At 40.5% G+C, this 26,734-nt stretch overlaps 1 protein-coding gene across 6 annotated transcripts; it reads right to left on the bottom strand.

Moving 5' to 3' along the window:
• Window positions 1–458: 458 nt before the first annotated feature.
• On the bottom strand, window positions 459–26,461 carry LOC120556410 (MFS-type transporter SLC18B1-like). 6 transcript variants are annotated; one of them, XM_039796008.1, is made up of 14 exons: window positions 26,318–26,461; window positions 26,057–26,196; window positions 21,986–22,081; window positions 21,830–21,903; window positions 20,808–20,955; window positions 20,422–20,578; window positions 20,170–20,306; window positions 19,966–20,067; window positions 19,634–19,725; window positions 18,619–18,714; window positions 16,789–16,863; window positions 16,533–16,626; window positions 15,051–15,100; window positions 13,631–14,899 (listed from the first exon to the last, which is right to left on the bottom strand). In XM_039796008.1, exons 1-14 carry the CDS (start codon window positions 26,346–26,348, stop codon window positions 14,845–14,847), a joined length of 1,347 nt encoding a protein of 448 aa, XP_039651942.1. In that variant the 5' UTR covers window positions 26,349–26,461; the 3' UTR covers window positions 13,631–14,844. The 6 variants fall into 6 exon arrangements, with proteins under 6 accessions (XP_039651945.1, XP_039651944.1, XP_039651946.1 ...); XM_039796011.1 differs by lacking the exons at window positions 13,631–14,899; window positions 15,051–15,100 and adding an exon at window positions 459–847; XM_039796010.1 differs by lacking the exon at window positions 15,051–15,100 and having other exon boundaries at window positions 13,630–14,899.
• Between the last annotated feature and the right edge of the window lie 273 nt (window positions 26,462–26,734).

Genomic DNA, 26,734 nt, shown 5'->3' with positions numbered 1-26,734 from the left:
AATGTTTTATTGTCTTTCTATATTTCTTATGATTGCACTTTCTGTGTTGTTGTCCCGACTCGATGACATTGTAAATGAGGGTCGCCCCTCAATTATCTCTCGAGGATAAATAAAGGTTGCTATATTACAGTGTCTCAATTCAGAATAACATTATATATTTATTGGACAAAGTGGTAAAATTATTGTGAAAATAGACACTAAATTGGATCTCAGCCTCATAAAAGAGAGTATTTGGTGTATATAACGCAAGCTAAGAATAGGTGTACAGTAATTGCTACTTAATGGGACTTGATTTAAAATGTTAAAATGCGGTTGACTTCCTCTGTAAAAATACATAATTGAGTATATGACTGAGGTTTCCTCACTTGTCATATGAAGTCAGATTCTGATCTTTCAATTTGCATCAAGAGAGGAAATTTTTTATAATAAAAAAAACAAAAACAAAAAACAGAGGGCACTACGGGTCTCTGAAAGCCTTTTAAGGGTACTTGACCAATTTGAAAAACTTAAAATAAAGAAACAAAACTCACAAGTGTAACTACTTTTGAGTCAAAATGTGTAGCAAACAAGAGGGAAATCAACAGTTCATGGAAATTCATATCCAGCTGTGTTTAGTAAAGCAGATACTAAGCTGTCTCAGCTTTCCACTTCATGTTTCCATGTTAATGTTAGAGTTGGTCCACGAGCCACAGTCTCTGTATTAACAGCTCCATGGTGACAGTCACTTCAGTTGCAGGATTTCCGAGGCTTTGCTCCATGTTTCCCTCCGTTACACTTATCGAGAGGATGTCAAACAAAAACCTCCTCTCCAGAATGAGTTGCGACACATGCTGTCATTTTATTTCACCTTGTGGAATCAGAGAAAAACAGATGCCAATCACAATTTTCTCAAACTTCTAACAGTTCACTTTTAAACGCAGGACTGCTAGAAAGAATGACAAGACCTGACATATACTTAGACTGCTTTTATCCTATAGACCTTCAACAATTAATGTTGAAGGTCTCTTCAGCTAAGCCATCTACCTGTCTCTTAGACCTCATCCCAACGAGGCTACTTAAACAAGCGTTACCCATGGTTAACACTTCATTACTAGATATGATCAATATGTCTTTATTAACTGGTTATGTACCGCAGTCATTTAAAGTAGCTGTGATAAAACCTATTCTGAAAAAACCCACCCTTGATCCTGATGTCTTAGCCAATTATAGACCTATATCTAACCTTCCCTTTCTCTCCAAGATCCTTGAGAAGGAAGTTGCTAATCAGTTATGTGACTTTCTACATAGCAACAGTTTATTTGAGGACTTTCAATCAGGATTTAGAAAGCATCATAGCACAGAGACGGCACTGGTGAAAATTACTAACGACCGTTTAACGGCTGCTGACAAAGGACTTGCCTCCGTACTTTTCTTATTAGATCTTAGTGCTACATTCGACACTATTGACCATACCATCCTGTTACAGAGATTGGAACATTTAGTTGGCATTAAAGGAATCGCACTAAGCTGGTTTAAGTCATATTTCTCTGATCAATCTCAATTTGTTAATGTTAACAAGGCTCAGTGTTTGGATGGACCAATTCTATTCTCCTTATATATGCTTCCTCTAGGCAATATTATTAGGAAACATTCAATTAACTTTTACTGTTATGCGGATGACACCCAATTATACTTATCAATCAAGCCAGACGAAACCAGTCAGTTAGCTAAACTGTAAACTGTAAGCTAAACTCTAAGTATGCATTCAAGATATAAAATCATGGATGATGTTAAACTCAAACAAAACTGAACGCCCACTTAAAACAAATCTCAAGTCAACAAATCTTTTCATCTTCGTAACATTGCCAAAATTAGGCACATCCTGTCTCAAAACGGTGCTGAAAAACTAGTCTACTACTGTAATTCCTTACTATCAGGTTGCCCAAATAAGTCCCTTGCCTAAAACAATGTCCCTCACCTTCCACTCTCTGTGTGTTGCCGTCTCAAACTCTGTTTGCTTCGGGAAACAAAAAACTTTGAGATAGCAAGCTACACGCTGTAAATGGCAAGTTTTATAGAAAATTTGGATCGCGCAATAGGGCATGACTGCTTGGTTCCTGCGGGGAATGATTGTAAAGATTTACAAAGAATATGTTTATGCCATTTACTATCTAACTGGGATGTTTTGGGGCTTTGTTTTTTTTTTGCTTTCGATTGGTGGGGATTGCTGTGGACAAAGTACACACAGCGATAAACTGTAAGAGCACAATACGTTTAACCATGTATTCAGCTCATTTACATAGCTTATGCTACTGTATTGTGTGATCAGTTGCAAATGTTCCACCAAAACAAGTTCCTTTCCCGAGACTATTTTGCAGAGCCACCTTCGCTGTGTCCGGAGCTTAAACAAGACAATCGTCTTTGTGATCGTGATTGGTTAATAGAAATGCAAAAAACCCACAGCGTTTTTTTATTCTATCCTAGAATGTTTGTGTGGTTTAGCCAGACCTTACTCCACAGCACTGTGGAGATAGTTCTGGCAATGCAAGACTATATGTCCACTAAAGTTGCTACTACGGGACTAAAAATGTTCTTTTTCTCCACCAGTACGGAATTCGGAAGTGCATGCAACATTACAAAGAATGAAACACTTTTCAAAGCTTGAGACAAATTTAATTTTGGAAAACAAATTTACATTTTGGAAAACAAATTTACATTTTAGAAAACAAATTTACATTTTGGAAAACAAAATAACATTTTGGAAAACAAATTTACATTTTAGAAAACAAATTAACATTTTGGAAAACAAATTTACATTTTAGAAAACAAATTTACATTTTGGAAAACAAATTTACATTTTAGAAAACAAATTTACATTTTAGAAAACAAATTAACAAGATGCAAAACACTTTTACCAGTCCTGAAACAAATTTACAAATGACAGATTCTTCACGGAAAGGGAATGTACCACATACCGAAGTGATGAGGTGTTGTATACATGTCGCCTTGACTACGGCAGTTATGGATCGAACGCGTCAATAGAGCCGCCATCTTGGAACAGGGGAGGCACTCCCTTATATACTGTCTATGGGCGGCCTCTTTAATGCATCAGCGTCAATGTAGGCAAAGGTCTAACGGAAATAAAATCACTATAAATCGTCAAAATCTCATGCGATGTTGTAGTTTTTTTTAAACAAAAAGACAAAGAGACTAATTAAGGTGTTAATACAAAGAATATTTATTATAATCAGTTCACAGATATGAGTACAAACGGAAACTTCACCCTTCTGAACTAAGAGGTTCTGCTTCAAAGTGAAGTTTAAACAGACTGAAATGTCCGGGCTCACTCCCCCACTAATGATTCATTTATTTCTGCATGTAGTTATTCATTTAACGAGACTTAAAGTAATGTTTCGTCATCCACAGTCCGAGTCCCGCCAGACTCCCTTTAGGAAACCTGTGATTTAAACTTCAGCAGGTTGTGACAGTCCGCTCCGCCCAGTCCTGGATCTGATTCTCCGGGCTTCCCTTCCCTCCAGCGGGCCCAGCAATACGGCCTGGGTCTCCAGCGGCGTCGCGTGTCGTTTTGGCTCCCAGGAATGGGCAGTGAGCTCCAGGTCCTGCAGCTGCAGACGGACTCAGCTGCCCCCGCTGTAGCTTCGATCCGGCCGCGCGGTCGATACGTTCCCCGTTTTTCCAATGTTTCTGTCAGGTCCGCGCGTCATATAAAAAACTCCAAACACCGACCACACGTAAAGTCACCATAAACTTCATTCACGCCATATACTCAACAACACAAATTGACTGCGCTCACCAGCAACACCTCATCACTTCCGGTATGTGGTACATTCCCCTTCCGTGAAGAATCTGTCATTTGTAAATTTGTTTTCCGGACTTGTAAAATTGTTTTGCATCTTGTTAATTTGTTTTCTAAAATGTAAATTTGTTTTCTAAAATGTTATTTTGTTTTCCAAAATGTAAATTTGTTTTCTAAAATGTAAATTTGTTTTCTAAAATGTAAATTTGTTTTCTAAAATGTAATTTTGTTTTCCGAAATGTAAATTTGTTTTCTAAAATGTTATTTTGTTTTCCAAAATGTAAATTTGTTTTCTAAAATGTAAATTTGTTTTCTAAAATGTAAATTTGTTTTCCGAAATGTAAATTTGTTTTCTAAAATGTTATTTTGTTTTCCAAAATGTAAATTTGTTTTCTAAAATGTAAATTTGTTTTCCAAAATGTAAATTTGTCTTGAGCTTTGTGTAAAAGTGTTTCATTCTTTGTAATGTTGCATTGCACTTCCCGGCCACCGTACCAGAGCCATCCTGACCACATTTCTTCAGGCATCAGTGTGAAAACAGATTCTGCCCCCCGTTCAACAAGTAGTACGTATCCACTCCAGCTGCGAGCTCAGGCGCATGCAACCTTTCCCCTCTCACATTCAACCCCTCCACCTCTGTGTTCCTCTTCCAGGTGGTCTCTCTCTATGACTACAGAGCGAATCGTTCTGATGAACTGACCATACACGGTGATGTCATCCAAGTGCTGACCGTGCGTTCATGGACATTGGAAAAACGTTTTTCCGAGTGAAAACGTCAGCATTCACGTAACGTCCTGTGGGAATCAGAGGTGGGAAACTCGGGCTGGATTTTGATAACCGAGTTCTCCAGTTGGTGACGCGTTGTTGACAACTGACGTTTGATGGAGGCGACTTTGGTTCACTGAACATATTTCAATGACAATAAACTGTTTATTGTGGACAAACGCCTCTGCCAAGAAACATACACAGACATCATATGTTTAAAATTATTCATAAATAGGCCTATGTATAAAAAAACAACACATTATCCGTGTCTTTTCCCATTGGTTGTCCTGCAGATAACACAAACAAACACTGGCGATGTGCTGTTTGGATGCTCGCATAAGAAAACAGCAGAGAATTTTCTGTTATTGTGGCCTCCATGTTTTAACACACCTGATGCTCTCGGCTACGGCCAACTGTTGGTGGCAGTCATGCAAAAAGTTGTTATGCCAAACGCCAATATAACAGAAGAAGAAGAACACTCATCCCGACCATGTGAACGCTGCCAGTCGGAAAAACAACGTAACCACGGGGCGGTGCCTGTTATTCCGAGGTGGCATGAACGCAGCATGAATAAAGACAATGACAACTGGTGGTTTGGGCGTCTGGCCAATGGGCAGCAGGGATATTTTATAGCTTCTTATGTGTGATGTATGGGACATTGTGTATTGAGTACCCCGTTCCACTAGTTGGCGCTGTGTCGCCACTGTTAGTGTGTTTATCTGAATGTACTAAGTGAATGAGTACGTTAGTAAAAAGATCGGTAGTTTTCCACTGAAACTCAACGTGTCCGTGTTGTCTCTATTAACAAGATTATCTGAAGTGAACCCACGACATAACATCATTGGCGACGAGGACGACTTTGGATTGCCGTTTGTTTGTTTTTGTTCCGCCACGGTATTGACTGTGTGTGAGGAAGAAAAAGGCGTTTGTGGCGCAGGGAGAAGTGTGGCTAACAGAGGCTAATGAGCTCAACGAAACGGGGAACTACTGCTAATGGAAGGAAATGGCACGACACGGATACATCGGGCAGATCTCTGCTTTCGAAGAGTCAGTGGAGCAGTGGACAGCCTACGTGGAAAGGTTTGAACATTTTGTAACAGCAAATGAGATTGAGGACGATAAAAAGTCAGCCGTTCTTCTCAGTGTAATGGGCGCTGTAACCTACGGACTATTGCAGTAGCCCCTCGTAGCTCCTGACAAGCCAGGGCTAAAGTCATACGATGATATTGTTAGTGTTTTGCAGTCGCATTTTTCTCCGGCACCGATTGTCATTGCCGAGAGATTTCGCTTCCATAAACGAAACCAACAAGAGGGAGAATCAGTGAGCCAATACGTTGCAGTAATCAAACAGTTAGCAGAACACTGCGACTTTGGCACGCATTTGTTGGATGCACTGAGAGACAGACTCGTTTGTGGACTTAACACGGAGGCGATACAGAAAAGATTGCTGACCGAGACTGCACTCACTTGGAAAAAGGCTGTGGAAATAGCAGTAGCAATGGAGACGGTAGCAAAAGAAACGCACCAGCTAAGTAATGCACTAAAGATAAATGCACTGTCACTGACTAGCCAGCAACGCTACAAATGTGTGCGCTGTGGAAAAACGAATCACAAGGAGGCCGACTGCTATTACAAGGACCAAACATGTCACAGCTGCGGTAAGGAAGGCCACATATCGAGAATGTGTCGAAACAAAGAGCATGGAAATAAAGAAAGGAAAGTAAAACAAAAAGTGTTTACAAAGAAAAAGAAAAGTGGAGTGTACCACATGGATGCAAAAGAAATGTCCAGTAGTGAGGGTAGCACAACAGATGCAGAGCTAACACTAAACATGGTGGCTCAGAAAGGAAACCTTTCACACATGTGTGTTAAACCAAAGATTGAAGGAAAGACGATTCAAATGGAATTAGACACAGGCGCTGCAGTTTCTCTAATATCCAAAGAACTATATGACATGCAGTTGTGTCATGTACCTTTACGCCAAACGAATACTATACTGAAGACATACACTGGCGAGCTGATTTCACCGGAGGGGGTCATCAAAGTCTTGGTAAAAATGAACAAGCAGAAGGCTAAGCTACCACTGTACGTGGTCAAAGGGGCTTCACCACCGCTCTTTGGGCGGGAATGGCTGCGGAGAATACGGATTGACTGGCGGGAGATTAAGACAGTTCGTGAGGAGACTTTAGAAGCTGTGCTACAGAGGCACAATGAAGTCTTTAAAAAGGAGCTGGGCACAATGAAAGGCATTAAAGTGGCCATAGCTCTGAAACCGCGTCATCAACCACGGTTTTGCCAGGCAAGAGTCGTTCCCTATGCTCTGAGGCCAAAAGTTGAAGCTGAGATTGATCGGCTGAGGGAACAGGGCATCATATCGCCTGTCAAGTTCAGCGACTGGGCAACACCCATCGTGCCAGTTGTGAAAAAGAATGGAGATGTTAGGATTTGCGGTGATTTCAAAGTGACAATCAACCCCGTTCTGCAGGTGGAGAAATATCCGATTCCTCGGATTGAGGATTTATTCGCATCACTGTCGGGGGCAGCATTTCAGTAAGCTGGACTTGTCTCACCGCATATATGCAAATGCCTGTGGAGGAAGACTCAAATATCTCACCATAACAACATCAAAAGGGCTGTTCTGTTACAACAGACTTGCCTTTGGAATCACGTCGGCCCCAGCAATATTTAGGCGGGCCACGGACCAGGTTCTCCAGGGTCTTCCGAACGTCCACTGCTATTTGGACGATATTTTGGTAACTGGCCAAGACCGCCTTCAGCACTTGAAGAACTTGGACGCCGTCCTGGACGCCTTGAAGAATTCGGGTTTACGTGTCCAAAAGGAAAAATGTGAATTTTTCAAGGATTCACTGGAATACCTGGGCCATGTTATCGACGCCCATGGCCTGCACAAGTCACCAGAGAAAGTGAGGGCGATTGTGGAGGCTCCTGCACCGACGAATGTGAGTCAGCTTCGATCCTTTCTAGGGCTGATTAACTACTACGGCAGGTTCATTCCAAACTTGTCAACCATTCTTAGCCCACTCAACGCACTTTTGGGCAAAGGCAAACCATGGCGATGGACCTCAAAATGTGCAACAGCATTTCAGGTGGCCAAAGAACAGTTGTCATCGCAAAGTGTGCTTACCCATTACGACCCGCAACTGCCCATCCGGCTGGCTTGTGATGCTTCACCATATGGGGTAGGTGCTGTAATTTCGCACATCTTTCCAGATGGACAAGAGAGGCCCATAGCTTTTGCATCACGGACCTTGAATAAAGCAGAACAAAAGTATGCACAGATTGAGCGTGAAGCTCTTGGCATTGTATTTGGTGTTCGGAAATTCCATCACTACCTATATGGTAGGAAGTTTACGCTCCTCACTGACCATCGCCCTCTGACCACAATTCTGAGTCCCTGCAAAGCAATACCATGGCTACGGCGCCGCCAGAATGCAGCGGTGGGTTTTGCTGTTGGCTGCTCATGATTACAGTATCCAGTACAGAGAAGCCGACGCCATGGCAATGCTGATGGGCTGTCCCGCCTGCCACTTGCCACGTCAGTTAAGGAGAAACCCAACACTGTGGACAGTTTTCACATTAAACACTTGGAAATCTTACCCGTGAGCTGTAAAGAAATCTGCAGAGAGACCAGGACCGATCCTGTCCTTGCTCAAGTACTGGAAATGGTGTCCACAGGTCGTTTTCCGAGAGTTCAGCATGTGGACAGCACACTGGCACCATTCATCAGTAGGAAGGATGAACTGACTGTTCAGCAACAGTGCCTCATGTGGGGTATCCGTGTTGTCATCCCTCCTAAGCTGCGACCCAGAGTGTTGTCCGAGCTACACACGGGACACCCTGGTGTTGTCAAAATGAAAGCCGTCGCCCGCAGTTACATGTGGTGGCCAGGAATTGACGCTCAAATCGAACAAGTGTCGAAGACCTGCCAATCCTGCCAACTCACACAAAAAGCACCTGGACCATCGCCTCTCCATCCTTGGGCATGGCCAGGAGCTCCATGGCAGAGGATTCATGTTGATTTTGCCGGTCCCTTCCAAGGCCATATGTTCATGGTGGTCGTGGACGCCCACTCCAAATGGCCTGAAGTGCACTTGATGAGTTCTACCACGACTTCCAAGACCATACAGGTGCTGAGAGGGCTATTCAGTCGTTACGGCCTCCCAGAGGTTTTGGTGAGCGATAATGGTCCCCAGTTTACATCAAATAGAATCGCGACATTCATGAAGAACAACGGGGTTAAGCACATACGCCTGCGCCATTTCACCCGCCACGTAATGGCCTGGCAGAACGTTTTGTGCAAACATTCAAGCATTCATTGAAGTGCTCCAAAGGCACAATTTCAATCCAACACCGACTGGATGCATTCTTACTGTCGTATCGCAACACCCGGCACTCCACCACAAAAGAATCGCCATCCATGCTGTTCATGCATCGCAGTTGCGCGCCTCGACTTCGACCTGATGAAGCCTAGCGTTGCAAGAACAGTGGAGAAAGCACAAGAAGAGCAGTGTGCTCGTCGACAGACACGCGTAAGGCCAGGTCATTCAAAGTGGGTGACACAGTATTAGTGCGTGATTATGGGAGAGGAGAGAAGTGGACACCTGGAGTGGTTTCAGCTGAAACTGGTCCTGTGTCTTATACGATCAACGTGGGATCTTCGAAAACTGGAGACGGCATGCTGAACAGATGCTTGCTCGACATGCAGAGTTGGATGTGTCCTCGAGTCTTCGGAGTCTACTTCCATTGCACCAGATCTGCCTTTGTTGGAGAACACAGTTCCTGACCCAGCTATTCCATCTCCTGATCCAGTGAGTGTACAACCTATTCCGGTAACATCAGAGGTGGTCAACACACCACATCAAGAGACTGGTAAGCGATACCCATCTCGTGTCATTACGAAACCAGTTCGTTTTAGCCCTTAAGAAAATCCATAAGTTGTTTGACACATTTTTGGATAAGAGACTGTTACATTTGTGTTCATTTAGATTTAAGAGTCATGTCTCAAGAATAAGGGCATAATAATCCCTTGACTGACTCGGGGTTTGGGACAGTCTACTCCCTACCTCAAGTTTAGGTAACATTATACACGTTATAAAAAAAATAGATATTTGTGTTCATGTTCATGGAGCACAACATTTAGTGGAGAGGAGATGTGATGTATGGGACATTGTGTATTGAGTACCCCGTTCCACTAGTTGGCGCTGTGTCGCCACTGTTAGTGTGTTTATCTGAATGTACTAAGTGAATGAGTACGTTAGTAAAAAGATCGGTAGTTTTCCACTGAAACTCAACGTGTCCGTGTTGTCTCTATTAACAAGATTATCTGAAGTGAACCCACGACATAACATTATGTATCAGATCAGGGAAGTGAACTGAATGTCTTGTGATACACCTAGTGGATAATGTATATGAAACGTCCAAATGTGGTGCAAGATGCTGAGTTATTTTATATTGTAGGAGATTTCAATAAAGAGGTGACTCAGTCTGTAGAGGCATACGCAGCCTTGTCTGAGGGGACTGTTGAGAGGTAAACACACACCAGGGTAGGAGACAGAATAATACAGTGGCATCTGTCCTGGATTTATTTTTTTTTTACCAGTAATGAATATTGGCTAAAAGGTGAAACAGTGTGGTTGTAACAGGGGAATACATTTCTTGAACTCCATATGCATGTCTTCTCTCTCTTGTGTCTATGGTGCCTATTTTTCTGTTTGGTAAAGTGATACTCCTTAATCTTTATTTTGATCATCAAACATCCTTGTTCACAATTCACCGCTAAAGCACCGCTGTGCCAAATACAGGCTCACATAGCTTTGAGAATGGCTGTAGACTCTTGTGTCTTTTTCTCCCTTTATGTTTGGGTTTTTGTGTTTATTATTGTCACCCAACACCTGCAAATACTTTACGGATGTGCATGTGCCTCCTCCTGATGACTGCCTGAGCTACAGTGGAATTCTGATTCTGACAGGTTTTCACGACAAAAATCAATTCTCGCACACACTTATCACCTCTGCATTGAATTATTTAAAAGGAGTTGATGTTTCTGTCACAAGGACCTTTCTCAAGGCCTTGAGAATTGACGTTTTCTTTGAAACTGAATCTTCAGGGGAATTGATTCCCTGCACCATGGAGACAAAGCAAGTGGTGTCCATGTTATCTTCAACTCATGTATCATATCATCCATAAAGACATGGTCATTATCAATCAATCAATTTGTTTTATTCTGTCACAAATACAATGTTCACGCTTAGCTTGAAACAGTCTTATTTTGTCGAAACTATGTCAAATCATCAGCCACTAATCAGCCTACAGTGGGTGAGTGAAATACTTGGGGATTTTGGGAAAAGTATCACTTAAATGTATACTTTTTAGTGCATAAAAGAGTGCATTATGATTGTGGTCTGGATTTAAGATGGATTTTTATTTTATTAAAAATAAATAAAATATTTTCTTTCTGAGCCGAACCTTTCTGACACAGAACCTGAGTTGACTGATGCCATGTGAGAAGCTTGTGTTTAAATCCTCCTGACTACATTCACAGGGTCATGGTTACTGAACACTGCATGAGGCTCCAAGTGTTGGTTTTCTTAAACAAAATTAGACGATGGCGGTTTATAATAACTGACATGTTATATTACGGTTTCGAAATACCGAATACTGATTGTGAATGATGGTTTTCCCGCAGAGCTAGAAAGGAAAAAGAAGGTGAAAAAGCCAGGAGTCCCTGCATCTTCATCTCGAGCCACATTTTCAGACGCAGATGCTTCAGAGTCGCTGAGCACCAGGAGGAGAGGCAGATCCACAAACAGACCTCTCCCCACGAGACCGCCGGGCCGGGCTAATGGGGCCTTCGAGCCTGATACATAAACTTAGGACACATTGATTGTTTTCAACTAGAGTGCTTTCACCTTTATTATTATTTTTTCATACAAATGCATTTTTTTAATGGCAGTAAACTCTACTGGTGTTTTTTATATATATATATATTTTTATATTTGAACAGTCAATATGTCCTGTATTGTACTAATAAGATTATTAATTAATTAATTAACTATAAGATTTGTCCACTAAAACAAATTGTCTGCATAAAGAATTGTGCAGTTTTAGGGATATTTATTGGCGTAAGCATGAATTGACTTGTGTATGTGTACATTTTTACTGATGATATAGAAAATGTATTAAATTATTATATAATATAAACTATTTATTAATTAAATTTATTTTCTTAGCCTGTAAGAGATAAACAAAGTTTGTGTATGCCACTTCTTCACAGCTATATAAAAACACAGATTATTAATTTCCAAATGTTTTGTTAATCTCTTTCTATAAATCATATGTAAAGTCAAACTTTTGATATCTGAAATGTTTAAATAAATATGCTTAAGTGCTATTTTGATTATGTGTTATGGTTTCGGTATGTTGTGTTTGTTGTACACTTTTCTGTTTTTGTATTAGTTTCTGTTGCCTGTTTGCATACTTCTGTTTCCTGTATTTCCCCGTTTGTGTATGTTTCTGTGAGGATTGTTTGTTTATCCTGTTTGGACTGTGTATTATTCCCTGTTGGGTGTATTTCTGTTTCCTGTTTTATTTTGATAGTCCGGTTTTCTGTCTTGTCTTGTCTAGTTTTACTTCCTGTGTTTTCCCGCCTTTGTTGATTACCTTGCCACTCCTAATGTGTTTCACCTGCTGTGTCACCTGCCCCTCGTTACCTCATTACCCAGTGTATTTAGTCCTTGTGTTTCCCTCGTCTCTTGTGTGTTTGTGTTTCCTCCCTGTCTGTGTGTGCCCTTTCAGCAGGTCTTGGGACACTGACACACCAGGCTGATTATCGGCCGTGGGACAGTCTGGCGAGGTCAGTGACTCAAATCTGTTTGGTGTGTCCCATGCTGTCGTCAGTCGGGGGGGCTGTCGGCGGAATTTTGGCCGACCTGACACGTTCGGTCGGCAGCAGGGCAGTCGGGATTCACCCGGAAATGACGAGCGGGATGAGGTGACTAGAGTCTCTCAAAATCTGACCAAAATCTTTTAAACTGACTTTTGTTGAGCTGAAATGAAGACAGATTCAGCAACTGCACGGCCTATTTCTCGCTTAAAATGGTTTCAGAAACATGTTTCAGTGAACTATTTTAGTACAATATGAGATCGTCAAAGCCAGTCTACGGAAAGCCGTTCCACTCCCTATTCAGCCCCATTGTACCGAATTTGGTTGCAGTTCCACCAGAGTTCCACTGGGGGTGATCGCGGTCCAGTGCAAAGTGAATGGGACTCTATGGAGCTAGATGACTAAATGTGTCTCTTTCGCCTGATTGTCGTTGAGAAACCTCAGATTTGATTGTAGTTTTTGCAAGTTCAACATGGCTTATAGGTCGAAAGTTGAATGAACGAGTACTTATGTCCTTTTGATTTCTTACAGGTTGAGTCGTTGTTGCCCATGACACGCTAGCATTCTGCTAATGAATGCTGATTGGTCAGTGAAGGTCTGATTACGATCGGAGATCCCGCTTGACGGCATCCGAAGCAGAGCCTGAATGTCAGAGTAAATATTTCGGCGTGGTCTTTAAAACATCAGCAAACCTCTTTCTAGCACGTGTATTAACAGGGAGAGCCTAACCTCTTAGCTGTGTTGTCGATGCCTCGAGAGAACAAAGGAAGCGACTCAGAGCTTGCTGTAAAGCAGTATCTCCGGCCGTATATGTGTATGATGTCATTGACATTTTAAAAGGCTTTTTAGAACAAAAAAATGACTTTTAAAAAAAATCTAACACCAAGTAGTGTGTATTTTTTTAGCCTCCCCTTTCAAATGCAACATTCAAATTACTAGACAAAAAATTATATCCTGAGAAAAGGGGATTTTGAGGGGTATAGCTCCATAGAGTCCCATTCATTCTGCACTGGCCTGTGAGCGCCCCCTATATGGAACTCTGGTGGAACTGCAACCAGTTCAGAAGCCGGAAGTAATGAGGGAGTGGAACTTCTTCCTATATTAGAAATTCTTTGAGATCGTATTCTGAACGGCCGCCATGACAGTCTGGCTTTGAATTTCTGGAGAAAACAAACCCATGTGACGCGTTCGTCCAATCAGCTGCCGGTTTTCATTTATTGGGCAACATTACAGATTAGCGCCACCTGCTGTTATAGAGATTTATTACATCTCGTCTCCTCATCTTTTTGGTCTGTTCTGTGGCAGTTTTTTGGACCTCGGGGACGCGACTGATCATATTGACGGGGTTTTCTGTCAACGGTCGGCCGTCGGCCTGCTGTTTTTGGTTAAATAAATCCTCAAGCTCAACCCTTCTGCCTGCCTGCCTCTCCCTGCATTTGGGTCCTTTTAAATCCTGGAAACATAACCTTATGTATGGTATGCATTTCATTTTTGGAACGGACCTGAAACGATGCAACTAGGATACTAAGTATTCTGCTTGTTGCTATAATTTTAAAGAAGTATGAGTTGCCTATAAATTAATGTTAATGTGTATTTTCATTTCAAAATAATTTAAGATAAATTGGATAAATAGATATGTATTTATTTTGGGTGACACTCGGAAATTATTTTAGAAAACCCCTAATGTTTCAGTGGACAACTGGGTAACCTTATGCCATTTTGTCTGTCAAATAAAATCTAAGCAGGCTATGCAGTGCATGATGTCAGCTCAGGTTAACTTAAACATCATGCCACTTTACTAACTGTACACAGACATGGGGTGGATAGAGTTAGTGAACACACAAGTGGGTGTTTTTCCTTCAGTAGACCCATTCAGCTTGTCTGGACTTTCCAGTGGTAGATTATATTCCTTCATAATCATTTACAATATGAAATGATCTATTTAAAAATTGTACAATCTTAAAGTTTGTACTGCTTTTGTTTTTAGGCCAATATTTCCACGATCTAAGTAGAAAGCATCACAGTCCCTGGCACACTAAAAAACGTATAACTTAACCCTTGTGTTGTTGACATAAGGATTGTGTACTTCTGTTTACTTTGAGAATTGCTCTCTAAACTCTGTTTCTTGTAAATTAAGTACGTAAAGTTTATTTCTAGAGCACATTTAAATACAGTTTAAGCTGACCAAAATGATGCTGTATTAACCCTTTTGTCCTTCGGTCACCGGGACCCGAAGGACAACACAAGGGTTAAAAACATCAAAAAGCCATTGTTAACAATGGAACCGTTTGAGTAACTTGGAGGTTGATGCCCAGAGCAGTTGAGGCATTTAGATCATGTTTTGTACGGTATGGCGTCCTTCCACATGTTGCTGAGGGCTTCATTCAGTCAGGAGAGGAGTGTTTTCATCTGTTCGTAGATCTTCTCGAACGCTTCTATTTAAACACAAAAGTGAGTGTTACGCCCGGCATGTTCTTGGAATGCACAAATTAAGTCTACATAGCCTTCCACGTAGTATGCAGTATACATGAGGCATCTTAATATATGACATAAATCTGATCATCTTCATTTGAGGTTAATCATTACCTTTGATGTTGCGGGGGATGACACAGGTAATACACAGCTAGGAAAAGGGCCTGAGAACAGTGTGGTCATTGAGTTTCATGTGAGTAACTGCCAAAAAAGAATCACACACTTCTTTCTCTATCCATCTTCGTGGTGAGTTTAACTCCTGAATGATTACCGGTCATGGAACAACATTTTTCTACATCCTTGAATAAATTCCACGCAAGTTAAGCTGCAACTTTCACAGTCTCATCCTGTCTCTGTCACACTGACATTTAATGGGCTTTTAAGTCAGTTGTGTGACCATTGTCCCTAGGCTGACTGCATGAGTAACTAATCCTTTATTCTTGATAACATGGTCATAAACTGTAAACTGGGATCTTTCAAAACACAAGAACACAATAGCAATGCTAATAGGGCTGGGCAATATGGTGGCAATCTTCTATAAGGATATATGTCAATCTACGATATACATCACAATATAGCATGTTTTCTGGTAATTCAATAAATAAATAAATAAATAGTCTATATGAAATAACAACATGGTAAAGCCTATTTTTGTATACTCCTGTTTTTAATACTTGCCATGAAAAGAACTGAGTACTGAGTGCAAAATTAACATAATGTGCAAGGATAATAACAAAGCTTTGTCCAAATGACAAATGTTGCCTTAACCAGTGTTGGGAGTAACAGCGTTTAAGCATAACAGCGTTACTTACGATGTTATTTTTTCAACAGAGTAATCCAATTACTTTTCCCATCGTTGCAACGCCGTTATCATTACTGAGAATGTAAAGTGGCGCGTTACTACAATTTGGCTGAATAAAGCGCGAGGTGTCAGGCATTGGCTACACACCAGCTGCCTGGAGAGAGCAGGGGTGGGGATGATGACACCGCTCTGACTACCACTAAACACAAGACAGCGACGCGCCAGGGAAATTCAAAAGGTAGCGTTCTCGAACTGGAAGTACCGGCACTACTTCTCGCTCATTGAAATTAAAGGCAAGAATGTTTATGTAACATGCACGCAATGCCCAGGAAAAAAGACTTTATCCACGTCTGCCTCGAGCAACTCAAATCTTATGAAGCACCTCACATCACAACACGTGCTAACACGACACTTGTTGCTGCTGCTAACCCAACCCCGAGCCCAAATGCAGCTAGCGTGAGCTCCAGCGAAGGAGCGGGAACCACTCTGTTAAAACAAGCAACGCTCGATTATTCGGGTCAGCAACAGGTGACCAAGGCCGAGCTGAACACATCTTCAATCAGTTAATATAAACATCTTTGACGTTAAAAGATGTTATAGAACGTAATAGCGTTATAGAACATAAAAAATAACATCACAGTTACTTTACTTAGTAACTAATTACGAAAGACTTTTTTTTTTTATAGCATTTTGACAATATCGTCATATCGCCCAGAGCTTAATGCTAATATGCCAGGAAGTGAGAGCTTCGTGTGTCCTTTTCTCACGTGAACACTGCACAAACTGATACTTACACCCAAAAGCACCAAGCCTCCTTGGACTGCAGCTGCCCACTCAAAACTCAGATGTTGTGTGATAAGGCCACCCACTATTGGGCCATAAAACATCCTTTAAAAAAAAATAAAAAACATTTTAAAATCATAATCAAAACAGTCAAAATCAAAGGGCAGGAAATAAGTACCAACCAGTGAAACAATTGATTTCATATCTAGGCCGGTTTTTTTTCTAGATTTAGATGGCTATTGAAAAACACATGAATTTGGGATTTACCCAATGGACCAAAATGCGTCAAACAGTCCAGACACCATTCCAAGAGTGCTTAATCCTTCTTCATATCCTTGTTCACTACAAAGAAAAGAAAATAATGTTTCACCTTGCATTGTGTGTGTATATATATATATATACAGGTGCCTTGCGAAAGTATTCGGCCCCTTGAACTTTTCGACCTTTTGCCACATTTCAGGCTTCAAAACATAAAGATATAAAACTGTAATTTTTTGTGAAGAATCAACAACAAGTGGGACACAATCATGAAGTGGAATGAAATTTATTGGATATTTCAAAACCTTTTTAACAAATAAAAAACAGAAAAATTGGGTGCGCAAATTATTCAGCCCCTTTACTTTCAGTGCAGCAAACTCTCTCCAGAAGTTCAGTGAGGATCTCTGAATGATCCAATGTTGACCTAAATGACTAATGATGATAAATAGAATCCACCTGTGTGTAATCAAGTCTCCGTATAAATGCAACTGCTCTGTGATAGTCTCAGAAGTCCGTTTAAAGTGCAGAGAGCATCATGAAGAACAAGGAACACACCAGGCAGGTCCGAGATACTGTTGTGGAGAAGTTTAAAGCCGGATTTGGATACAAAAAGATTTCCCAATGTTTAAACATCCCAAGGAGCACTGTGCAAGCGATAATATTGAAATGGAAAGAGTATCAGACCACTGCAAATCTACGAAGACCCGGCCGTCCCTCTAAACTTTCAGCTCATACAAGGAGAAGACTGATCAGAGATGCAGCCAAGAGGCCCATGATCACTCTGGATGAACTGCAGAGATCTACAGCTGAGGTGGGAGACTCTGTCCATAGGACAACAATCAGTCGTATACTGCACAAATCTGGCCTTTATGGAAGAGTGGCAAGAAGAAAGCCATTTCTTAAAGATATCCATAAAAAGTGTTGTTTAAAGTTTGCCACAAGCCACCTGGGAGACACACCAAACATGTGGAAGAAGGTGCTCTGGTCAGATGAAACCAATATCGAACTTTTTGGCAACAATGCAAAACGTTATGTTTGGCGTAAAAGCAACACAGCTCATCACCCTGAACACACCATCCCCACTGTCAAACATGGTGGTGGCAGCATCATGGTTTGGGCCTGTTTTTCTTCAGCAGGGGACAGGGAAGATGGTTAAAATTGATGGGAAGATGGATGGAGCCAAATATAGGACCATTCTGGAAGAAAACCTGATGGCGTCTGCCAAAGACCTGAGACTGGGACGGAGATTTGTCTTCCAACAAGACAATGATCCCAAAACATAAAAAGCAAAATCTACAATGGAATGGTTCACAAATAAACATATCCAGGTGTTAGAATGGCCAAGTCAAAGTCCAGACCTGAATCCAATCGAGAATCTGTGGAAAGAACTGAAAGTGCGGTTCACAAACGCTCTCCATCCAACCTCACTGAGCTCGAGCTGTTTTGCAAGGAGGAATGGGCAAAAATTTCAGTCTCTCGATGTGCAAAACTGATAGAGACATACCCCAAGCGACTTACAGCTGTAATCGCAGCAAAAGGTGGCGCTACAAAGTATTAACTTAAGGGGGCTGAATAACTTTGCACGCTCAATTTTTCAGCTTTTTATTTGTTAAAAAGGTTTGAAATATCCAATAAATTTCGTTCCACTTCATGATTGTGTCCCACTATTGTTGATTCTTCACAAAAAATTACAGTTTTACATCTTTATGTTTGAAGCCTGAAATGTGGCAAAAGGTCGAAAAGTTCAAGGGGGCCGAATACTTTCGCAAGGCACTGTATATATATATATATATATATAAAATAAATAAATGTAGTAGCACAACATGTGAAGCCACTCACTTTGCACATGTGATGATCTCAGAGAGCGTGGGGATTATAGTCATGCTCAGAGAAAACCCAATTAAACCAAGCATGATGATCAGCAACCACAGATTACTGCACATACAAAACACACACACAGAAAAAAACAGAAAAATATACACGTTAATACCGCTAACCTATCTGTTTTGAGGCGGCAACACAATACTTAATGAGTACTGTTACTCCTCATTTCCACCGGTTGCGGAACGGCTGCTGAACGGCTCCGCTGCAGAACTGCATCCGCCAATATTTACAAATTTACAAATCAGTCAATTTGCTGCTGCACATTTTGTGACCTTCCGTCTAAGCCAGGCTAGTTGTTTCCCCTTGAGAAATTCCATGTTTTATTATAAATATTTGTGGTTATAACCATGTTTTTCATTTTGGATTTAATGTAGTTTGCGTGCTTGTTTACTCAGACTATTATACATACTCTGCATACAAATCATACATTGTACATAATTTACTGGATGCAAATTCTTTGTTTACTAAAATATATATGTTATGTTGGCAATTGGCAATTTCTGTGGATATCATCATGGAGGAAACTAGCTTAATTATCTAATTCCTTTGTCTCTGAATGCTGTTGGTTTATTTGGTCATGGGATTCCTGGGTAGCGGGTTGATGGGAATGGCTAGGTAGTACTATGTCACTGTGTGTGTGTGTGTGTGTGTGTGTGTGTGTGTGTGTGTGTGTGTGTGTGTGTGTGTGTGTGTGTGTGTGTGTGTGTTTCTTCTTTATGTTGAAGATGGTTCATCATATTAGGGGTTAAAGGGTGTGGGTTGGGGTGAAGTGGGTTGGCTGAAGAGAAACAATGGAATGGGGGCGGGGGGGATGTCTGTGGTCTGTGACTTAATGGTGCTTCCCATCCCTTATACAAACAAAAAACAAATAATTGATAAACAGTATTGAAAAAGCATATTTCCAAAAATGTGGGACTTCTCTTTTAAAGTAGAGAGCTTTCATTACCTTCCATCTTTACCAAACGCTCACCTCGGGATGTGAAGGAAAGGGACGGGACCGAGCATTGAGAAGCCAATGGCTGTTGCGACACCCCCTATCACCATGAACCAAGACCTGGTGGACTGATAAAACACCAACACACACCAACACACACACACACACACACACACACACACACACACACACACACACACACACACCAACACACACACACACACACACACACACACACACACACACACACACACACACACACACACACACACACACACACACACACACACACACACACACACGGGATTTAAGATGTAAGACAAACTTACAATTATGAAAGAATAATCCACATTTGCTTTCATACTCACAGGATATTTATCAGTAAAATACCCAATCAGCGGTGATGCCAGACAGTATGGTAATGACACACCAAGTATGACGAATCCCACGTAGCCAGATGAGAGATTAAACTACATCCAACAAAGAGGGGGGAAAAAAAAACTCATTCTCACTACGAAGCTTGATAAACTTTCTAAAACTAAAGTTGACTTTATCAAAAGACAGGAAATCACCCTCTCCATAGCAAACAGGGACAAAGAGACATCCACGAAGCCCAGTCCTGCACTCTGAGTGAATATCACATAGCAGATCAGGACGATTTTCACATTGGTGAGAAGTCGAAAGAATGAATCCTTCGAGGGGTCTGAATCTGAGCGGACAGAAGCACAAATTACAGCTCACGGTTCCATTCCGAAAAAAAAAAAAAAAAAGATTACTTTATTGAAATGACTGAAATATAGCAAATAATATGTTGAAACCATTACCTATGTTTGGCAAGACATATATGTTGAATGGAACCATAATCAACAGGAAACATCCAAGAAACATAAAAGGGACTTCATATCCAAAAGACTGGTAGAACCACCCTCCGACCGGTGGCCCCAGAATAAGACCAAGTCCTGTGAAAATCTCCAAACTACCCTAAAGAGAGAAAATTGCAGCAACATTGAAATATGTAAGCAGAATCTGAGCATTTCCTCAGCATAACAGCTATTGCTACACATGCCAGAAGACATGTATTATTTTCCATGACACTGGGAGAAATGGGAGATACAAAACAACCCTAACCATATTGCTTTTTTGTGTTTTTCTTGTGATTCTAAAGTCTCCTAAACAACACGCCAGTCGCACAAGGGTTGTCTACACTCACCAAAACAGTTGCCACATTGTTTGGGAATATTTTTGCTGTAATGGCAAAAGAGGAGGTCGTCGCAGCGGCAAAGCCTAAAGCGTCTATGGACCTCACTACGAAGCACAGAGTTATGAAAATGGGTCCTGCAGATACCCGATTGAGTAACCTGCGAGAAAAGAAAGCAAAAAACTAAACAAATTATGTGAAACAAAATAGAAACATTGAAACAAAATGGGCTGTTAGTTTGTTCTTAAATAGTCCAACTAAGACATTACAAACTAGTTTTTACACTAAATGAAATCACAAATCCACACTGATCCACATTCAAATACAGTGGGGAATAACAATACATTCAAAAAGACCCATGTATATATTGCCAATACAATACTGTGCTATATGGCAGCTTCTGTCATTTTCTGACCTTGCACTTACAATTTACCAAATTATGTATTTTTTGTTACATATCTTTAAGGTGAGGCTGGCATTATTCTACATGTTTCTTACTGTCAACAAATCCCATGAAAATGGGCCGACGATGTCTGTGTTAGTCTGTCTCTCAATACTTTCCCACTTTCCAACCCTGTCTGTGGCTCTCAGCACCAACTCTATTTATTCCTACTGATGATGTAAATCTGCGTCAAACATGTATTGTTTCACCAAAAAGGGCGAAATCATTATATGAAACAGCTGGGCATTGTAGTTAAAGTGAATGTTGGAGAAAATGGTGCATTTGTTGGAAAAGGTTTAATCCGCAGATTCATACACATCTGGTGCGCTACATTATTTATAGCAGCAGGACGGTGTATGTGAATTTGAGTCCAAAAAAACTTCAGTTCATTATATTGAAGGGACATGGTGCAACAGTGTAGCTCATTTATGTTTTAAATAGATTTTAACAATGGAGCTCTTTAGTACAGAGAAATAACTTGTATCAAGACATTACAGACTTCACTTATATGCAGCCAAACACCTCCTAGTTACAAAACTGGGCTTAATGTGTTTCTGTGGCTTTCATTATTATCGACAGGACCAACACTTACCCAAACAGAATGGTGCAGCCTGACGAAACAAAAAGCCCCATCACGAGCATAAACTTTGCACCAATTTGGACAATCTGATACAGAGAGAGTATTACTGTATCTCTGGGCAGCACATCATACTTCATATACTGATAAGAAATAGAGCCATATACTTACATATTTCCCCATTATCAATGAGCCAATGAAATTGCAGACAGCGTAGCAGCCAAATATGAGACCAATGACAGTTTGACTGGCTCCCTTCTTGACTGCCTGTGTAGAAATATGCATGTCAGGCATTTATGTAAGGGTTAATGCCCGACGAGGTGTCCATTGTTCGGCGGAGGCTGCGCGTCGGACGGTTCACGCCTCGCCGTCGTCCATTAATACCTGACAATGGACACCTCGAAGGGCATTAACCCGCTTATACCATGGTCACTTGCCAAATAACATATTTTTAAAACATTAGTTCACATTTTAATTAGTTTTACAATCGAAATCTAAAGTTTATCCAAACAATAACTCCGTTTCCCTGGTTACGCCAGACGGTTTGACTAATACCTGGAACAATCATTCCCATCCATCAGGTTCTTATGCAATGCAAACGTTGTTCTCTCCACCAGGAATTAGGAAGAACCTTAGATACGACTTGCCTCCCTTAGCAACCGGAGATATTTATATAGTCCGCTCAGCTGGTAGAACCCTTCAGTTTAGCTACGAGCCAGAAAGCTAACGCTATGCTAGCAAGATCCAAAGTCAATAACATTGTGTAAAGTTGGCAATCAGTAAAAATAATTTGACAGTATGTTGAACAACAAGACAATCTAGCTATCCAGCCATGTCATTGTCCCCAAAACAATATAACGACTTTTACGAAGAATTTGATCCGCGATGTATAACGTTACCGTCGGCTGCAGCGGCGCAGCCTGAAGCAGCGACCTGAACAGTGAACGGGATGTGAGATAACGTTATTATATATTCGCTGTGAAACTGAGTCAGTCCAGAGGGCCAGTATAACTTACTTCTTGCAGCCTGTGTGTTTTAGCTCCATCCTGTGGTGTTCAGAGGACGAGTTGGAAATAATAAATCCACATTTCCTTTTTGATTTAATGTAGCGCATTCATATAGAACAGTAAACAGTCAGTTTCACCGAACTCCTTTAGTAGGTGTCCTCTATCACTTTTTAATGGACACCCTGCAGCCAATCAGAATCGAGTATTCACCCAGACCATGGTATAATAGTTGTTTATTACACACCATCTTAGTAACAAAAGCAATGAATAAGGACATGTAAAGTGAATAACACAAATAGCATGTAAGATAAATGTAAAATATATTGCGATAAAATAAAAAAATGTTATCCGAAAACTGTGTGCTATGAATTAATGCCTCAAATGGTTGATCAGTACTATCATATTTATTACTCCACTCACTGTGGCCTAACCTTTGCTCAGCAGTTATTACACATTGCCTCAGCTGACGTTACCTGAGACCAATGAGTCATTCATTGGCCTTTAGGGAGGCGTTCTGATGTATAGCACATTCTTGCTCATTCATTCCACCCAGAAGACACTGCTATTGAGATGTTGAAGGGAACTGGTGATGGCTGTCTGATGTATGAGCTTTACAATGACATGCACCAATGCGTATTACAAATGAATATAGACTATCTCCTGAAAGTGACTTATGGCCCTGATTTTACACGCAGACACGTCTTCAGTCCCAGATCAAAGATCTTGATCAGTCTTGCACCATCAAAATAATTATTGATGATGAAACAACGGAAAGAGACTCAATTTTAAAATAAACAAGACATTAAAATGCTAATGCCAGTTACAAATCAATGCTGTAAATCACTTTGTAACATGGCTCCCTTTAGAAGGGGTTGAAAACAGTTTTATGTATTAACAATAAGCTAACCTATGTAAATTGGCTGAACAGCAGCTACTGTAATGCTTTAAAATCAGTTTGGTTTATTTGTCAGGGACTGTGCTTTTCTCTTAAATGTAAATGAGCCAGAGTTAGCTTGGAACTAACTTTTACTGTAGTCCCGGGCCTGATGGTAAAAACGTAGTGACACCTCGAAAATGGAATATAACGACAAAATGGTAAAACGTAGTGTGACAGTGTCACTTACTTACTTACTGTGTGTTTGAAAACTGACTCAGTAGTGTCAGTTACAGAGAAATATTTAGTAAGTAAGTTATAAGTTTCCATTAGCCATCATACTGGTCATAAAGACCAAGTAATGCTGTAGCAGCAAAGTCCCTAAGTTTGTTGAATTAACTAAGGATGTTTTATTGCTTATTAATTTAACTTTTCATTCAATAGAGGAATCATTTATTATGTCTTCTTTTTAAAGCTACATGGTCTAGCTTTAATAAAGTCAGTATTTAAAATAGGGCTGCACGATTATGGCCATCACGATTATTTTGATCAATATTGAGATCACGATTAATTATTACAATTATTTGTTGATTTTAACCAAAACAAATTTTGTCACATAGGCTAATTATAACTGCTTTCACATCCATATTGTGCTACATTCCTGCTAATGTACAAATATGTGCATCAAAATAAAATCCTCTTATTCACCAAAAATCAGTGCATTAAAGAATAAAGAAAAATAAAGAAAACAATAAAGAAAATGTAGCAAAACTTCAACAGGGCACTATTTTCCATTGTGTAAAATATATTTTAGGAAGCAAAATATAAACTTGCATTGTACCTGCATAATGGATGTGAATAATACAAAAAATATACAATCAATGAAATACAAATATTCCATAACAGAATATAACGAAATGAGAACATTTCAAGGCAGAACTATGCAGTAAAGAATAGTTTAAAAGTTTTTGGAAAGAAACACTAGCCTGTCAACATTTTCTTGGCTTGAGGGAAGGCAGATCACCACATTCCACAAAAATAATTGTGAGAGGGGATTGACCGAGACCGAGAATTTGAAGCCTTCGTTTGTCACCGTGTTTATTGGGCACGTCTTTGGCCAAATGAAATGTGACTGCATTCGCAATTTCCCTGCGTCTTTGGGAGGTGGATGGGTATGATGATGCGCTAAAGAGGCTCGCTTCGATGGATGCCCGAGTTGATGTTGTGGGATGATTAGTCTTTGCGACGCATTTCTTGGCCCTCATACATTCATCGTATTGAACTTTATGGTGTTTTTTAAGTGGTTAAAGAGGTTCTTAGTGTTGCTTTGTGGCGCCAACACAACTTTACGGCACTCTTTGCACCTGTTCTTGTTTTATGTCACAATTGCCTTGAACCCAAAATGCTTCCACACAAGGGATGACGATCCGATTCTCGGGACAAGCCCCTCGGCCTCGCCCTCGATCTGCTACGTTAGACATTTTTTTGTTTTCTTTGTTAAGATAGTTTATAGCCTTATGACCGACTGCTATCTGCTGTGGAATTTTCCTCACGTTACTCTGTCCTAAGCTGCGCGGTGCAGGGAACAACTCTGATTGGCTCATGGAGGCACGTGATCAGACAGCGGTTTACGGAGCACTAGATTGCCTTTGCAAAAAAATAAAAATAAAAATCTTTGATACGGAGCATTCTATGAACGGCTCACGCATTTTAAATATCGTTCGATCCCGCGAATTTGATCGTGGGAAGCCAAAATCGTGATTGTGAATAAAATTCGATTAATTTTGCAGCCCTAATTTAAAACTGTTGTTGGAGCTATTCATTGTTTTGTTATATGTAATAGTTAAATATTTATTTAATTTCTGTTTTTACTTGAATCATACGGCTACATATAGGCTATAAGCTTGTTTATATCATTAGTTTTTTTATTTTGGTTATTTGAAGTATCTGCTAGTGCTTTTGTTTTGAAAGTACCACGCAGCCTTAGCCACCAGGTGAAGTCCACATATAGGTCATTATAGGTGTGATCAAGTACGTAGGAGGTAGACACCGGCGAGGGCAGATGTTTTTTTTTTTACCAGAGCTAGAGACGCCATTGTTCCTTTGATTAAAATGTTTGTTTGCCAAGAACTGGATAAATAAACCATACAAAATGCCATCTCTGCCTGGACAATTAACGTTTTTATCTCCGCGTAAGATTCACTCCGGTGCTGCAGTGGCTGTTTGACTTTGAGTTTTTAAGTTTGTTTTGTTCAATCTGTTTTGTTCAATCTGAGGACAAATCGCCTCTAAAGTGTACCCAAACCTCTCTTGTCCCCTTAACATGTCAGTTGTAACCTATATGGGCTTTTTTTGTCTTACCTCATTGGGGAAAAAAGGGCCTAATATTGAGTAACAGATCATTGAACTGAAGTTGACAGATGCCATTGATATTAGGGTGAGAGTCTGCTGTCTGGTCATCCTCGGAGGATGATCTGTTGATTCAGCTGGTGTGCTATTATCTGCCGTGAATAATTAACATTGACAGTGCTGAGTGTAAAGGGCATATAATTCATGATAAAAATTAATCACATTAATTCAGCTGGTTTAAAACGGTTTATCCACTGCAAGGAAGTCACCAACCTGTTTGCTGAAGATCAACTTGTGAATCCATTTTTAACCCGTATCCAATGATATGGCATATAACACACAAGAAAAACCCAACAGCATACAACCAGCTCCTGCCTCTGTTCAGCGACAATAAACCACTGTCTAGAGCCAGCTAAGTACGTTAGTTAAATGGCTAATGTCAAATGACCATGGATGTATTAAGAGAACGTAAGGTAGGCAAGGGCGTAAATCCCAGGGGTCGGGGGGGTCAGGACCCCTCCCTCCCCATCTAAGTGTTGTCCCCCCCTAGAAATATCATTAAAACAATGCTGTGTATTGTAAATAACATAATGATGTATACTTATAATATCTGTGTAAGTAGTAAAACAATACAAACCCCAAAAAATGCTTTTTAAGTTTAGAAACATTTTGAGTCCCCCCTCTGTTGCC

This window comes from Perca fluviatilis, chromosome 3, assembly GCF_010015445.1.
Source record: "Perca fluviatilis chromosome 3, GENO_Pfluv_1.0, whole genome shotgun sequence".
In the NCBI taxonomy this organism is placed as follows: Eukaryota; Metazoa; Chordata; class Actinopteri; order Perciformes; family Percidae; genus Perca; species Perca fluviatilis.
This window is presented reverse-complemented; position numbering and strand designations above follow the sequence as displayed.